Genomic DNA, 18,022 nt, shown 5'->3' with positions numbered 1-18,022 from the left:
CACACCCCAGAAACCTTACAGAGCTCTCGTGCAGAGCGGCCCCAGCCCCGTGCCCTCACCTTGGCAGGCCTTGCCGGCCTGGCAGTGCGTCATGTGGTTGAGGACGTTCTTCATGGTGCGGCAGTGCGGGAGGGCGCAGGCCCGCACCTCGCCGTTGGCCTGCTCGCGCCGCTGACACTTGTGGGCGTGGAGCAGCAAAACCAGCTGCTGCTGGATCAGTTTGCGCTTCTCCGGGTCCGCCGTCGGCCCAGTGGCCATGGCCTGTGTCGGGACGATCCCCACCTGCTGCACCTGGGTTTGCATCTGGGACTGAGAGAGCAGAGAGGGGAGGTCAACAGCACGTCTGCGAGTCGCGGTTCTGACCCTAATCCTGCGTAAGAATTGTGGTCTACGGCTTCCTCCTGAGCGGGGCAGAGGGGCAGGCACTGACCTGTGGGGACCAGGGACGGGACCCCAGGGTACTGAAGTTGTCTCAGGGGAGGGTTATGTTGGATCTCAGGGAAAGGTTCTTCCCCCAGAGGGTGGATGGGCACTGACCAGGCTCCCCAGGGCAGTGGGCACAGCACCAAGGCTGAAAGACCTCAAGGAGTAGTTGGACAATGCTCTCAGGCACATGGTGTGACTCCTGGGGATGGTCCTGTGCAGGCTCAGAAGTTGGATTTGATGACCCTTGTGGATCCCTTCCAACTCAACATATTCTGTGTTTCTGTGAGTATCACAAGACTGTTCACCAGGCTACCAGGATTATTACACCACTCCCTCAGTATTCTCAAACTTTTCTATTCTAATCTTGGAACAACATATTGAGAGGTTCCTCTGTTAAAAGATTTACAAACAAGAGTTTAAAACACAAGCCACTCAAAACTTTCTATTTATTGGACAGACCATAATTCCAACAGGAATAAGATCTTACCACACCCAGAGCTGGAATTCTTTAAGGTCCTTGCAACCCAAACCATTCTAAGATTCTATGAATTCAAGCCTGTTTCGTATTATATTTTCATATTACAGGTTTTATACACTTAAATCTTTGTTTCTCATCCCTAACAGAAAGAGGAGTCCAAAGGGAGAAAACAGAATTCTGTGACTGTCTCTATATATTACAACAAAAGGCAGAGCTGATTTTCGAAGCATAAATTAGTCTTTTGTCTCACAAGTGAGTGCTGATATTCTCTTCAAAGAGAAAATTTCCTGGGTAAGCTGTATATGGTTTTCTCCCAGAAAGGGCCACCTAAATCTGGGTTGTATTATGGCTACTGAAGTGAATCAGAGTTATCTATAGGGTGATGCTGGGATGTATCAGCTTGTAAAATCCAATGTTTTACTTCCAGCATCCATTCTTTATGGACACACTTCTGCACCAAGGCCTGAGCTCTGCCTGACAGCTGCAAACCCACAGAGATCTTTAGTCTAAGGCACAGCTCGTAACACTGCAGAAGAGAACAGCCTCCTTAACACGTCATTTCTCCAGCACAGATTTAGCACCTTTTTCAACCTTCCTGGACAAATGTAGAAACCTGATTTTCAGAATTAAGCACATCCACAGCCTGCAATGTCTCCCCTAGCAGGGGCAGATATGGGACTGCAAAAGCACTTGAATCCCTGTGATTTGCAGCCTGAATTAATCTCAGGGACAAACATAAAACTGTCCCAAGAATCACTTTGATTATGCCCTGTGAAAATAGGTTAACACAGAAAAGCTACCTAAGGAAAATCAGCCATTAAAAGCACTTATAAATAGAATACAGGAAGAATAGGATTATACCGGGGAGATAACAGAGGAAATAGTTCAGTGCTGACCACTGCTGACCAAAGCCTGTGTACTACATTTAAGGAAAATCAGGTTAAAGTGACAGAATACACCACTTGTAGCCCGTTCTACTTTTGACCTTTGAGAAGGAACTCCCCAGAAAATTCCACAGCCCAATAACAGCAACCTTATTTTTGTTTGGTGAACAAAAGGTTCCCTGGCAAGAGTTGTCACTACTCCAGCAACAAGCTTTGTCCCTGCACATCAGCTTTTTGAAGAGGTTGGCTTTTCTTCTGGAGAATGAAGCACAAAAGATCAAGTAGAAAACACCACGGCTGGTATTTGATGGAGGAGGATGGGGACTCTGCCACTTGATAATGATTATAGTAAGTCTTAAAAACAAAGAGGAATTGCTGAATCTGTTTGTGTTGGCCTTGCCAAGACAAGAAAAAGAGCAAGAAAAGGAAAAAGGGTGAATGAAGGAAACCCAGCCACTTCTGCTTCCAGTGCACACAGCTGCAATTCAGTCTTCCATTTCTCCTGTGAACACATCCACAGAGCAGACAGGTTTTGCTGAAACAATTCTTGGGTCACAAATAGGAAACAATTAGTTCAGCCAATCTCCAAAAAAATACAGAGACCATGCCAAAGAAAATCTTGTTGGAAGCGGTGTTTTCATCCCAGTCAAAGAATTGTTTCCCAAGCCAAGTTCTCCTTTTGTTACTACCCCACCAGTTAACAGACACAGCTACAGCTGTATCAGCACAGATGCCCTGACCCAAAAGGGTTTCTTGAAGAGTGAGTAAGGAAAAAGCAGAATTACAGAGTATCAGTGGGTTGAAGAACAAGCAGTCTGAGTGCAGATGAGAGCAGAGTGTCTGCAGGTAGGCACAACATCCCCTCAGAATATTGTCTATCTTACTTCCCAGGACTGCTGACTGTTTGAAGAAGTTGATCTCTTCCCTGCTAGTCTGCCTTCCAAGAACAGTGGTCTGCAGGACCAGTTCATAACTGAAGACCTGCCAGTGCACCACAGCCACACCAAAGGGACAGGAATCATCCCACTCCAGAACGAGCAGGAGGCTTCTTTTTGCTTCACCTGAACGACCAACAGTTTTCTTGCTGAAGCAGCAAGTTCAGACACTTCTGCTCCCACAATTAAAATAAATCTTTCAATGGTCAGATACATGAGATAAAAAAGATGGTTGTGTTTCTCTTGCCACTTGCTGAGCTCCACCATCAACAGAACAAATGGATCAGGGGCTGTCAGTCTGCTAAAACCTCTGACAGAGATGGGAGGTTCATCAACCAATTTTCTAGAAACGGAGTAATACACATTTCTATAGAGTAACACAGTCATTAATACCCTTTAACATTATGGACACTCTCTATTCCCATAGGAAGATGGTTCTGCCCTGCCCCTATCCTGAAGGGCAAAACCATCCTGCACGTCTGGGCAGCACGGATGGACGAGTATCTCATAGTCAGGAGCCTGGATGGACACAAAGTTCCCTGGTATTTTACTTTGCTGAGGTGACCGATTCTCTACATTTTGATGTGTGTATATTCAAAATCACTCTACATTGTCAAGATGGAACACTATGTACCTCTTCTTAGAAAAGTAGGCACCAATTTCAGCAGCAGTGGCAATCTTAGAGCAGGTAAACGATGTGATACAGAGCTCTGTGTCAGCCCAGCTTCCATATAGCACTATGTTTTTAAAACACATTTCCTCTTCTGTAATTTCTTTTTACTTCTATGTTTTTTTCCTTCTCCCTGCTAGGAGAACATGACTTTCTGGAATCACTGTATTAGGACAAATCATGCGTTTAAAAAACGCCTTTTATTTCTTTTAGACAGGTTTGTAATCAACAGTGGATCTTAGTGAAGTAATTAAAAATCCACTGCCACAAATCCCACCTTCAGGCACCCACAAGTACATGAGGTGAAACACACCCAAACCTCTTCAGTTCCCCTTCAACCACAGGCTGAAAGTGTGATCCTGAGGGTCCCCTCCAGAGAAGGGATAGTGGGCATAAAGTGGATACACACATGAACTGTAAATCTCAAAGAACATTTCTAATCAGCAACACTTCTATCTGAATTAAGTGTTCACAGTGTGATCACCTCCAGTCATGTACCCAAATACACTTTCATTAAGATTCAAAGAAGTCCTTCCTGCACACAAGAATTGCAGGAATGCTCTAATAATTGTTGAACCAGTTCTGAAAACCCAGGAATTCTGTCCCAAAAGTGAAGGAGAGTTCAAGCAGCAGCTGTCAGATGGCTTCAGGAATGAGGCATTCCCCAGTGCAGTCACCAGATGAACCCAGGTTTTCTCCAGTGATGACCAGAGCTCCACTGGGAAAGCGGCACAGAACCAGGTCACACTTCTCCACGTGGATGGTGGCTTCTCTGGTTCCACCAGTTACTCTGAACAGGTATGGTCTGAACAGCCTGATCCTATCCAAAAAGGAAGAATCCTTCTGACACCAGGAATCCCAAGGTTTGCTTTGACCCCAGAGGCTGGAGGCTCACACACAGACAAACCAGGCTGAGATGGGCACCAGTACTACAAGCACAAGCGTTTGCATTTGTGCCCAAAACCCCTGCAATGCTGCATCTCCTCACCCAAGGAGCTGGAGGAATCAGAATCTGAGTCTGGATCATGGGCAGAAGACTTCAGAGGAAAGGAGAAAAGGCTTCCTGAACTGGATAGGGCCTTGGAAGGTGGTCATGGCCTCTGGAGGGAGAATGACTCAAGTGTCAAGAAATTATATCCGCCTGTTAATAGCACAAATCTGAGCCCTGGCAGTGCTCCAGCAAATGAGGAGGTAGGAGATACTCAGCTCCTGAATACAAAGCCAGCATGATCCTAGAATCCCAGAATCATTTAGGTTGGAAAAGACCTCCAAGATCAAGTCCAACCTGTGACCGATCACCACCTTGTCAACCAGACCAGAGCACTGAGTGCCATGTCCAGCCACTCCTTGAACACCTCCAGGAACAGGGACACCACCACCCCCCTGGGCAGCCCACTCTAGTGCCTGACAACCCTTTCCATGAAGAAATTCCTCCTGATCAAACCTGAACCTCACCTGGAGCAGCTTGAGGCTACAATCTTAACATGAAGAACATGTTCGGAGCCCAAGATTTATTTCAAAGCTTTGGCACTGACGTGGATACAAGCAGAGTTTTCATGTCAAGAGTGAACAGGAATATTTTCATTTTCTGGTTTTCACCTACCACTGTGGAAAGTAACCTCCACTTCTGAGGGTGGTGCTGGGGAGTGACCCTGCAAGCCCACGACAACCACAGAGATGAGAAGGCTCCCACGGTCAGGCCATGGAAGGAACCTGAATAGTTGGTCCTGAAGAGCCCCCTCAGTGCACTGGGCTTTTAATTGCTAAAGGAATTTTCTTTTAAAACCAAGCAAAGGTCTCAATACTATGCAGTTGACTCTGCTGGGAAGCAAGGCTGGATCAGCATCTTTCTTAAGGAGTTTTATCCCCTCGACTTTCTGATTTGAAGGACCAGCAAATGCCAAGAAACACACACTGAAGAAGTGTTTCAAAGTAGCAAACAGGGACAAAATACAGCAATCTTCAGACAGAGTTCAGCTCTCACATACAGGAAATTACCTGAAGGAAATACTGAGGGGTTTATACATCCTACATAAATCTTAATATTTTACTGTGGGATAAAACAGACCAAGGAATGATGAACATTAAAAATCCCAAATAGCAAATCCCAAATAGAAAAAGGGATAAGAGGCAAATGAGAAGTTTGTAAGGGAGGGAAAGTCATGCTGACTATGCAGTACTTCAACTCCTGGAACAGAGAAAGAAACAGCAATGGATATTCTCTACCACGTGTATTTGCATATGGGGGATGGGAGAGTAGAACATGGACAAGAGTGCTGTGGAAAGACTAAATCCTCTTTGTCAGCTTTTGCCAGGTTGGCACTGTATTTATGTATGGTGCAAAAACTAAAATGTTCCACCATTCAAAGCAAACCACAGTCCCAGGATGAACTCCTGCACGAAGGCAGAAAACAGATGCCTTCTCTGCTCCCCAAACAGTGTTGTTCCTCTGGCACCCAACACTATCTGTTGGATTTGTTTCCAGGCTATTAAGATTCTCTCCTTTAAGAGCCCATGGCTGAGCAACATGGACAAGAGCTTTTCCCAGCTGTTCGCTGCTGTAAATCAGGAGGGATTTTCTTGAGGAAGAGAAGGAGTGAACATGCCTGTGAATGAAAAGCTTTCAGAGAGGAGGTCAGGGCAGGCACAGGGAAGGTGAGCACAGCTAACAGCAAGCCCACCAGAGATTGGGAGACTGCTGGAGAGAACAGCAAGCAGACACACAGCATGACTCTGGGGCAACAGCCACAGACCTTTCCCACAGTGAAAGAGAAGAGTGACTGTGCTGCAAGAGAGGAAAAACCACAGAGAGGTTAAGAACGCAGGCCTTCCTCCCTGGAAGGGCACAGGAGTTAAGTAATTTTTCACAAAGCCTTTTATTTCTAGTCTCTAGAATAAAATACCAGCTGTCTATTTTAAGTAGCTTCAGTTCTACTTGTTCTAATTAAACCTGGCCTCCCAGTTTAAGACCTTTCTTCCTCTCTCTCGGAGGTCCATAGCAAGGCACATCCTCACCCCCAGTCACTTTTCCTCTCTTTTGATCAAAATCTGTTACGACAAAAATCCCAAAGGACATAAAAGGAAACAAAGAACTCAGCACAAAGCTCCCGATGTAGTTTAGAAAGAGATGGGGGAAAAAACCAGGAGAAGATGTGCTGCTCCAATTCTAAGTCAAGAACCAAGGAGAAATGATTTCCTTCGCTTCCAAAAAGTAACATTCTCTCAACTCCATCTGCTGGTCATAGGGATAACTGTGAAACCAAGCTGGTGTCTGGAAGCCAAACTTCACCCATTGTATTCCTAATTCATGTAGAAATGCTAGATTTACTGGTATGTCCACAAAGGAACCATCCATCACCACCCCTGGAACAGGCAGCACTGCGGGGAGTGCAAAGCTTCAGTGAGCGTGATGGAAAAGTCTAACAGGGTTCCCTCCACTGACAGCTCATTCTGGAGCCTGCACATTCCAAAACCAGGAGCCTGCTGGCTCCTGAACAGGCTGCACACTGTGCTGAGTGCCCAAGAGCAGAGTGTGGCTCCCTTCCCCAGCCCAGGGATTCTGCGTGATCTCACAGCAGCAGAGCGCTGCCAGTCCTGCATCGAACCATGTAAGTGACACTGAATCTCAATAACGTGTCACCAAAACTTCCAACAACACGAGAAGCAACATTTCTCCTTTGGAAACAAGCCTTTCACTCAAGATTTCAAGCTGCCCATCGTGTAAAGAGAACTGATTCTGTAGCAGTCATACAAATTAAGTGCTAATACGCTTTTCGGATCCACCACTGAAACAAAACAAACAGAAAAATCAATCCATCCTGCTGGTGCTGAAAATTAATACCTTAATGCTGACCTTTTAATCATTTTAATACCATAAGGTTTGTTCTTCTTTTCTAATTAAAGAGATTAATCCAAATGTGCTTCTCAGGGTGTAGTGTAAGGTCATGCTTGGAACACAGGCTGCAACGAACTAACACTTCTGAGACCCACTTTATTGGGAAGGGAAGAGAGTGCTGTTCTCAGGAGAGTGGTAGCCTGAATTTGGATCAAAAAACCTAAATCCACAGCTGCAGCACATTTGTCCTGGCTGCCAGGGTCATGCCTGGCAGTGGTAAAGCTGCTGGTTAGTGTTGTGGACAGGGGTGTCACACAACAATTAGAATAAAGTGGGTTAAGAAACTCACTCGTCTTTCACTTTTGCAGCCCACATCTAAGGTGTAAGGCTGAAGACTGAAAGGAGCATTTAAAAAATCTCGCTTTTCGGGACTTTGGGGTCTTCAGATAATGGCTGCACCTTTCTATTTCCTCTTTTCTTATTTAAATATTATTTCATGGTAACCACAGTGTTCAATGCCATGTTGCAATCTGCCTCAGATATGCCACATATCACCAGTGTTTGCATTCACATGGGCTTGTCACTCACATGGAATAGTACTTTTGGGGCCCTTTTATGATAAGAATAGTCCAGAGTGTTGGTTTAGCAAGATACGTGGTTTCAATCATCCCACAAAAGACCCTAGAGGTTTTTATTTTTAAAATATGTAGTTGGTCTTTCACTTGCTGTAGTAGATGGAGTCTGAGCTGATCCTCCATGGGTTCATTTTTGACAGATGTTAACATAACAGTCCTGCCTCCCTCAGGGTACAGGACAGGCCATGTCTCCAGCAGACCACGCACAAGGCCAAATACATTAAATAAACCAACATCTCCAGGGTCCTGAAACACCCTGGGACACAGAAATGGCAAAGGGATTGTGGCAAGAAAGCATGGCATGATTGCTCCACCACTGCAGCTCTGCTCTGGGGACCTGCCTCTGTCACAAGCTGCTTTTCACAAGTGCCACTCGGGTCACATCTTAGTTGCCCAATGTGAGAGACAGATGTCACTTTGATGTGTGCTCCTATAACTCAGTGAATGCTATGAATGTTATTTTACCCTTAGATAATGTCTTAACACATGAAATAAGGGTTAGCAACTCAGAACCTACAAACCCCAGGCTCTGAGTCAGCAGATTCTTCCAGCCTTACTGTGTTTAAAACCAGGGCAACACATCTTTATCTCAGAGTGGAGCTGTGAAAATTACCTAACCCTGAACGTTAGGCCTGCTCCAGTGCTGGCTGCCACGGGGAAGACCATTCGGAAAAGACTGGAGTGAAATAAGTTACAACGTACACCCAACAGTGCCCACGGCCACACACCGAGCAGCAAAACCAGAACTAAATGTTGACTGTGTGCTCCTTCCAAGGGCTCTGTTCATATTGTTCACTGAGTAAAGCAAAGTCCCTGTGGAAGGAACAGCATATGGCCATGGATGTGCTATTACCAAATAATTACACTGCCTTACCCACTGCTGCCAAATAAAGGTTAAATTTTAACAAGTGTGACATTTCCTTTTAAATTCTTGGCTTTACAATAAAAATGTTTGGATGGAAACTTCAGTTTTTACAGTTCCACCCCCGTCAGGACCATCATCCCTCTAAGCCACACGTGAGCCATGAGCTGAGACCTTTTGGCTCGACAGCACCACTGCCTTTTGGCTGAAATGGCCATTACTCTCCATATATTGGACACATGAAGCTTTTGACACCTGAGAAACAAAGAAAGATGGTTCTGACTGTTCTCTCAGCTGGTGTTTTTGACATTTTAAAGAAACTGCAATTGATAGTACTGGGAGAGTTTCCCTTATTTTCCTCTGTCTCTTGGACAAGATGGGAGAAAGGAAACAGCTTTTTCTTTTATTTCTCTCCCACCAGGAAACAAACCTTGATGGCAAATGCCCTTTTCACTCCACCTGTATCTTATACTAATAAGTGCCTATACTAATAATACTAATAATCTGCCACTGTATCTTATATTAATAAGTGAGTATATTAAAATTTAGGCTTCCCAAAACCTGATATTTAAAATGAGCACAAAACTGGGCTTCAAGATCACCCAGTCCCTGAGATGAATACAGCACTTTGGGGAGACCTGCAGGTTCCTTGCAGGATCAGGACAATAATTCATTTGCTTCACACCCGATCCAAAATTTTTAAAAACAAATTTAGAGTAGTCATGCAGCAAATTGTCTTTTACAAATATCCTGCAAGAGTGCAAGTGGTATTTCAAACATGGTTTTAAATACGAGTCACCAGCTCCCTTCCATAATCATAAGCAGTAAATGACAGATGATATTAAACAACGATCTCACAGTGTGACTACAGAAAAATCAGAAGTGATCCTTTAAAATCAGGAGAAAAGGGGAAGTTTATTACATCCTGTTGCCTCTCATACAGAGCCTATTGGTGACAGGCAGGTAGCAAACTCACTGATGGAAGGACAAGCATTGGTTGTGCCAAAAAATAGTTGTTTTTTGATTTAAATTAAAAAATCGGTAATTTGCATCTCATGGAAGGTTTAACAAGTTTCTATAGTAACTGCTATCATGTATAAGAATATAAAATGCAACATGCTGGGGTTTCCATAGAAACAACACAAGCAGTTTGATTAATACGCAACATCCTGAGACAAATGGGAATATTTAATTTCACTTTATAAAGAAAACTCGAGTAAACAGAACACTACAAACTTGTAAGGTATCCTAATAAGAACTGTTCTCATAGGCTTGTGAGCTGCAAGTTGTGCACAATATGAAGTGAGAAGCATGTGGGGTGTTTACTACAACAGGCTCTAAGGATATGAGGTTCCCTTCAGTTCAGGAAGGTGATGATGCACCCAACACATTCTAATTGACAAACAGAACTTAAAGAAGACATTTTTATCTGGTTTGAAACTAAAGGTACCGGACAAAACGGAAGGATGCAATGCAATTCTTGTAACAGAACGCTGTGACTGTTCAGAAAGTTAAACTACAGCATGATAATGTACACGAAGGAACCACGGGGCAACGCTGAGGCTTAAACGGGAAGTAATTTGATAATGTTGCAGAAGCTGGATCACCCAAGGATTCAGAAAGCACCATGAAGAAGTAAAAAATGCTGGAAGCAGCAGGTCCAACTCACCATGTTTGGCACACTGGTGACGGGAGTACTCTTGATGTCGGCAGGAAAGGGAGACAGACTGTTGGCCATGCCTGGCTTGTTCGGTAACTGAGGATTCACTCCCGTAGCTCCCATCTGCTGCCCTCCAGTTTGACTGAAAGGCTGCCCAAAGGGACTAGTGTTACCTGTCATTCCCATCTGGAAAAGAATGAATGAAATGATTAGAATTGCTGTGATTCCAAAGGGACATTAAAAAAACCTCAAAAAACAAAAACATACATTAAATATCCATCTTTGCATTCACAGAGACCAAATTCTAGTTTAAGTTGCTCAATATTAAATTCTCAATAGTAAATTCACAATTTCACAACTTTAATCAAGTTAAAATATATTTTAAAAAGATGTTTTATTAATATATACAGCTGTGTGGGGCTGAAGTCTTGCAATTCAACTTACAAAACCAAAGGCAAACACTAGATTATCCTTCCCAGTCTGCACTGACAGAAATTACATTTTCCAACACTACAAAAGCTTTTGAAGACCCAACAAACCTCAACTCCTGTGATACTTTGTGCATTCTGTGCACAAAGCATGACTTTGTACATAGTCTAGACGAGAAGGGAGGGGAATACATAGAGGCATCGAGCAAATGGTTATCAGCTTATGTTTTGGTGCTTGAGAAGTGTCTGAGCAAAAGGACATCTATCCAAGGCTGACATCCTCGACAAGTGACACCCCAAAACTCCTCGAGATTACCAAGTAGAAACACGACTACCCCTGAATAAACAACCCCTGTTCATCCAAAGAGCCCTTTGGCCTCCAGGAGTCTCCCCGGTGGTGAAATCTCTGTTACTGGAGCTACTTGATATCACATTAGACAAAAGGTCCTGAAGACATTTTAGCAGGAATTTACTTCTTCCAAAGAGGATGACTGAGACTAGGATCCTTCTCACTCACCTCAAAATAAAGAGGAACTTTCAGTCACAGAACCATTCGGGTTAGAAAAGACCTACAGAATCATCAAGTCCAACCTGTGACCAGTCACCACCTTGTCAACCAGACCAGTTGTTCCTTGAACACCTCCAAGGGATGGTGACTCCATCACCTCCCTGGGCAGCCCCTTCCAGTGCCTGACAACCCTTTTAGTGAAGAAATTCTTCCCAATATCCAACCTAAACCTCCCCTGGCACAACTTGAAGCCATTTCCTCTTGTCCTGTCCCTTGTCCCCTGGGAGCAGAGCCCGACCCCCACCTGGCTCCACTCTCCTGCCAGGGAGTTGTAGAGAGTGAGAAGGTCCCCCCTGAGCCTCCTTTTCTCCAGGCTGAGCCCCCCCAGCTCCCTCAGCTGCTCCTCACAGGACATGTTCAACAGATCCCACTTGTTCTTCCCCCTGCCCCGCACTGGGAGGATTTCAAGGTGACTTTATCACCCGTCAGAATGTCCTAAATATAAAACCAACCCCTGAGCAAAGTCTTTATTCCAAATATTAAATTGTATTTTCCTCTTCCCTTGACATCCCCAGCCTTTCCTTACACAACACAGTGGTTTTCCACATCCTGGTCTCTTCTCTTCCCTTCCCAGCAGGGATTCAGGAGGACTATTCCCATAGCTGGAAGAAGGACCGCACACATCAGCTTATCACTGCAACAGCCTCATAATAAGGGATTACTCAGTGGGTGCTTTTCATGCTTACAGGAATCAGACTGAACGAGAGTTGATGAAGCCCCAGTTATGAGCAGTAAATTCCACTGGGGCAGAGTCCAATAAACACAATGTGACTGGGCCTTGTCCCCTTTGGCCATGTACTTTGTACCCTCAGGTTTCAGACAGCTGGCCCAGCTGCCCTCCGAGCAGCTTCACGTGAGGGAACACTCCCTTTCCCTGCATCCTGCAGTGACTGTTGCCAGATTTGGGCCTTTCTTCACTGTACAAGACGTTCTATCTTCACACATTAAAAAGAATCCCAAAAGCTGTCACTTGGCAATGTATGAGGTTATCAAGTACGTGTTCCAGAGTAAAGCTGAATAATTCAAATAGAATATAAGACCAAAAAACAGCATCTAAAGTTTAATCCTAAGACTGCTCTTAAAAGAGAAATGGTATTGGCTACTATCACATGGCACAAGTATCAAGAATTTTATTTTCTGTAATTTCTGTGTTTGTTTTGTTGACTGCATGCTCAAAGAAATTAGTTTAATTATTATTTATTACACCATGGGTTTTGGTAGCTCTTATCTGAAGAATTAATAGTAAAGCATTTAATAAAATTCCCCACTAATTGAGACAAGGTATGAGAAAGGACTGACTGATAACTACAGCTGGTCATTAATGTTCTGAGGGTCTATCAGATTAAGAGGGAGGAAAACTTCTGAAACTAAAAGGGAGATTCTGAGAAAGATTATGACCAACTATTGAAACCTTTCAGAGGCCAGAAATAGGAATAGTAACTGCTGGGCTGTTATTCAGCTTCCTCTGTGTGTGGAAGGATTTGGCCCTTCCAGTCTTCTTTGATCTTGCTTTGAAGTTTGGTGGAGTTTTTTCTGAATGGAATAACATACTGACTACTCTGGCAACCACCACCACGCTACAACTTCCTACGAGCCCTTGGAGCCACCACCAGCACTGTAAGAGCCGTGGTGAGCCCAGACTGGGAGACAGGAATGCTGCACAGACAGGAACCTACTGCCACGGCTTCCATGGCCCTACTCGGGCCAGTGCAAGCAGAGCCCTCCCTGGATCTGGCAGCTCATGGACGGAGCAGACTCAGGCACCGAGTAGAAGATGGAAAAGGCTCAGTGCAGGCAACAAAGATGCCCAACATGGATGTGCTGAGCTTGGCAGCCTGGTGTGGAAAGATACTGGTAGAATCTTTACAGCTGAATTTTCAAAATGCAGAAGAGAGATTTTCTTTAGGCGGTGAGAATGCTGAGCAAATTTTACATCAAATTTAAGTCTTGCTCCAAAAGGAACAGAGAGGTGTTCCTCATCTCATTATCAGGGAAGAGTAACACTTTCATATTAAAGTGTTTAAAAATAAGTTTTTTTGAAAAAAGTATTACAAATATTTTGGTCTCAAAAGACAAAGAACAGAAATATTAATTTTAATTTTGTTAAAACTCTAAACCTCTAGCACACCCCCAAAGCACCAAGGACCTGAAATCCTAACAGGTACCACGACATGGGTGCTTCATTTTATCTTAACATTTCCTTTTCGATAGATCTTGTTATTAAACATATCACAACTCAGTATGACAACAAAGCAATCTTTCAAGTCTTCCAAACTGAGTGCTTAATAGGATAATTTTTCCTACTCTAGGTGGTCATTAAGTCATAAATACTTGTTTGAAATTTTAAGAAGTGTCTTGCTGTTCTTTGAAATCCAGATGGAAGCGGAATAGCTTCCAGTTGAAACTTTGTATTTCGGTAAACCTGCCCTCGGCCACGTTGTATTTCAGTGTCCAAAGCTAAGGCTAAAAAGTTATACCAGTCCATAACTTTAATAAAATAGCATAGTTTGATAACATGTTAAAACATTAGACATGCCTTTTAACCTACGCTTCATTTTTGTAAATTAATGCCAACGAAATAAACTGCCAAGGACTTTTTTTTGTTTGAAGTCCACTTACAAAAAATAATCTGAAAAGGTGGAAAGACCTTTTTTATGTGGCAATCCCTGAAGTAAATAGAGAGACAAAAACTCATCACAAGGTGAGTTCATTAAAACTGATGGATGCTTGTTTCCGGGGGTTTTAAACTCAGTTTTTCCTGGAGTTAAGATTAACAGGACTGTGATTTCCAGAGACTAGGAGTGCACAATACAATGCAAGACCTACTCTAATGAACTCTTATGTGTTTATAAGAGCTTCCAACCAAGCTGGGATCGATGAGTTTTAGTGGCAGAACAACCTGCTGCCAAACAGCATCAAGATCCACAGTGTTCCAGAGCTGTTACTGGTGCCCTGAGGGGCAGCTTGGAATGTATTCCAGCAGCAGCCACCTCCAAACACAGCCAGGTAGGGAGTCCGGCAAAGCAAACCTCTGTCAGCTCCTCCCTGGTGGGAAGGCAGCAAACAGGAGGTGGAAGGAAAGGAAGAATTAGGAAATCACACGCTGAAAGACACCCAGTGAGCGAGGAATTAACTGCAATTCCTGGTTAATTATCGGAACTCTGAGCTCAGTGACTTCGGTGGAACTTTAAACCACGGCTGACTGAAATCTCAAAAGATAACTGGCAAATATAAGCAGAGGATTGAGCCTGTAAGCAGTAGAGATTTTGCCCTGCTTGTTCATTCTGCAAACTGAAACCTGCAGCTCCGAAGCAAAGGACTCACCAGGCTCAAACGCCGCAGCTCCTGCCTCTGCCCTCAGCTTTTTTCCCCGTGTGAAATGAGGGGGCAGGTGGGGGGAAGAAGATACTCAGAGACCTTCGGCTTTATATTTCTGGAACAGAAGTGCCATCCCAAAACAGGGGAAGATTACCAGGTAATTACAAGTCATCAGAGAAGATAAACCGGCAAGAACACGGAGTTAACAGCCTGGTAAGAACGGGTCGTTTTCATGGGGAACTCTGAGCCATCACAAAGATTTGTATTTGGCTTAAAGTTTGTTAAATTCCCTTTCCTGAAAGGAACGAAAGCGAAAAGCAATCCAGGGTGAGTTGTTTCTTTTTGCACTAGCAATGAATGGGCTGAGACTTGCCTGCCTGGGCTACTCCAGCTTCCACAGGCAGCCAGTGCATCTCCACGGCAAGAGCTGAAAGTTCCCCTCTGAAAACCTGAGTGCTGTTGCTGTTCACTCCCAATTTGTTCTAAGCTTAAGAATATTCCCTTCTTGTTCCTTCTCCTCTTCCCTCTCAGTTCATGCCCCTGTTGCAGCCCCCATTTTTGGCAGCCACGTTCCCTGCGCTCCATCCCTTCTCATCCCCCTTCATCCTCCGCAGCTCACGCTTTCTACTTTTGTTTCTGTGCTACAATTCTGGGCAACTCTTGCTTCTTGCCCAGCTCTTTGTGGTCACAACTCCATGACTTCTATCCATCAGATCAAAAGTAGACTTTTTCCCACGCAAGGTGTTTTCTAAGCAGCTGTTCCACCAGCTGCAGCCAGGGAGATGCAGAGGTGCATCCCAAGCACAAGTCAAGGCTAGAGGTGCCTGAAGAAGGAACACGATTAATGCAGGACATCAGCTTAAAACACATTATTTCTGCTCTAAAACAGTTCTTCTCAGAAATATGATAATGACACTCTCTTTTAATGGAAGAAAAGCATTTAATTTAATAATTCTGGTATCCCAGAAAGAGAAGCAGATTCTGTTCCCTTTTTTATCACTATGGCAACTCTCTAAGATCCCGGAATCTATTACCCAGCGTGGATAGGAAATGGGGTATTGCACTCTACTCTCACAAGACAAGGAATGTACAAACTTCCAAGCTGAAAAGAACCCCCAACACTTAAAACCTTTGTTCAGCTGACTTGGACCACCCAAGCCACCACCCTGCAGCCTGCTCTGAGCAGCAGGTGTTGGAGGCACTTCTCTTGTATTGCTTTTTAGGTCTTTTCAGAGCAGAACAGCAGTTCTGTTTCCTCTAATTCCTGGAGTTTCATAGATATTATAGAGCAAGGCAGTGATCAAATCTGAACCTCATCCAAGGGTACAACTTGGACGTGGTATGACAGAGGTAAGAAGTTCACCAATCCGATTTCCAAGATACCTTAGGAGCAGCCTGAATCTCCACACTTGCTGTTTCTTCTGCTTTTCTTTTTTTTTTCCTCCCTTCTTCAGCACCACCAACACACTCCAGTACCTCTTCCTCCAGCCCAGCATCAAGGAGCTACTACCTCTTGTACACCAAGTGTTCAGGCTGCAAATAAATCCTGTCCTTTCCTCCTCTTCTAAGTTTTTATTAACTGTCCCCTCATCTCCAGCACCACAGCCCATTCTCTCACTCCAGCAGTCCAGGTTACTCCATTATCACATTCCTCTGGGGTTCCCAGGACATGCAGCGAATACAACAGGCTGCAAACCCCGTTACCTGTTACAAGCACATCATTTCCTACTCACAATCCCTTTTTTAGCTCCCTCTCCAACCAGCTGTCATAAACCACACAACTGCACACAGTTCTGTTCCTTGCTACCCCTTTTCCTTTGGGAAATTCTGCTCTCTTCTGTTGCCCCAACCCACCTTTCACTCCAACATTTCCAAATTTAATAAAAGGTCTGACAGGACAGACTGAATTCACTTTCAGCTTTCCTGGGAGAGAGAAAGCACCTGCATTTGCAGGCATGTGCCAAGGAGCAGCACTCACCTCTGCCACACTCCTGGGTTTGTATCTTGCACCACCACTGCCTACATAAAGGTAATGCTACAAATTATTACTATTTCTTTAATTAGCTGGTCCGGTCAGATTCGTCCAAAAAATAAAAACAAAACAAAAACTCAAACCAACAAACTTATCTCCAAACTAAATGTTGATATTCATTAAGTTTTGAAGCACTGACTCTGTACAAAAATGGAAGAAGGTTATTCTGGCCAAGTATTTAAAATCAAAATACTACCACTGGATTTGGACTAGCCTCACAGTAGAAAAGATACTGAAAGGTTGATACGAGAATCAAAGCACTCAAAGCAGCACGGGCTCAGTGGAAAATAAGCCTGGCTGAAGTAATCTGATTATGATCCAATCCTGCAAACTAAAAATAGTTATCGTTAATATTCATTTCAGTATCTGCTGAGTATCCAACTAGAAAACAAGCCTGGAAAGAAAGGAAGGAAGCTAGACAAGCTTGGCTGGACTTGGAGAGCCATGAATCGGCAAAATGCTTGAAGAACAAATCTGAGCTCTCAATATGCCAACAGGAGGGATGAAAACTCGACTGGGTAAGGGGAAAGCAACATCATCATGTGTTTGGAGTGACGTGAATGCTGCTGCAAAACCGACCAACATGCTCTATGAGTACTTCAAGAGTGAGAGGTAAAAATTACAGGACCCAGAGATGCCTCAAGAACTATTCAAAGGACTAAAAGGCATGGCTAAAGACAGGCTAATTGCAATCTAATAGCCTAATTTATTTAGCTTACTATTTAAGCTTATTAATTTGCTTATCTTATTAAGGCAAGGATTGAAGTGATCCCAAAGTACTGATTTCGGGAATAAAAAGGTGATCTCACAAATATTTCTTATTTAGCAAAGACATATAAACAGGTAAGAGCTGAAGCTCTGTAGCTTCAAAGAAAAAATTAGAAAAAAATGGAAGTGACCAAATACCACTGAAATTGTTAAGGCTATATTACTGTTTTATTTAAACAAGGTTTGCTTCTACTCATCAACAGGAATTAGCTCACAAAAATCACAAGGCCTCTAATCAGAGGTATCCTGATTTTGTATCACTTTCATTTTCATATGCTTAATTCTTTATAAAATGGAACCTCCTATTAGAAAGATTACAAGTTCCCTTCTGCTTGTCTAACGACAACACAGAAAGGTGAGACGAAAAAGTTAACTTGGGAAGCAAAAATATTCTGAGACCTTGACCAAAGTTCATTAATCAAATCCAGGGACAAGTAGCAAAGGCCAGGAAAGCTGAGGTGCAGAACAGAAGCCAAAACCTGAATCAAACTATTGCATCCCCCTGTGCCCCACAGGGCCGTGT

General features: G+C 43.8%; 1 protein-coding gene across 7 annotated transcripts in view; it reads right to left on the bottom strand.

Annotated features, from left to right (window-relative positions):
- The window catches only part of CREBBP (CREB binding protein), a 95,327-nt gene that overhangs the window by 46,736 nt on the left and 30,569 nt on the right, over positions 1–18,022 (bottom strand). For all 7 annotated transcript variants that reach the window (XM_017808794.1, XM_017808801.1, XM_017808795.1 and 4 more), the window contains 2 exons: positions 10,395–10,571; positions 60–309 (listed from right to left, as the gene is read on the bottom strand). In XM_017808794.1, coding sequence (XP_017664283.1) covers positions 60–309; positions 10,395–10,571 — 427 coding nt within the window. The remainder of the gene's footprint in view (positions 1–59; positions 310–10,394; positions 10,572–18,022) is intronic.

This window comes from Lepidothrix coronata, unplaced genomic scaffold (genome assembly GCF_001604755.1).
Source record: "Lepidothrix coronata isolate B3197 unplaced genomic scaffold, Lepidothrix_coronata-1.0 Scaffold24, whole genome shotgun sequence".
In the NCBI taxonomy this organism is placed as follows: domain Eukaryota; kingdom Metazoa; phylum Chordata; class Aves; order Passeriformes; family Pipridae; genus Lepidothrix; species Lepidothrix coronata.
The sequence above is the reverse complement of the archived record's forward strand: the minus strand, read 5'-3'. Positions and strand labels throughout refer to the sequence as shown.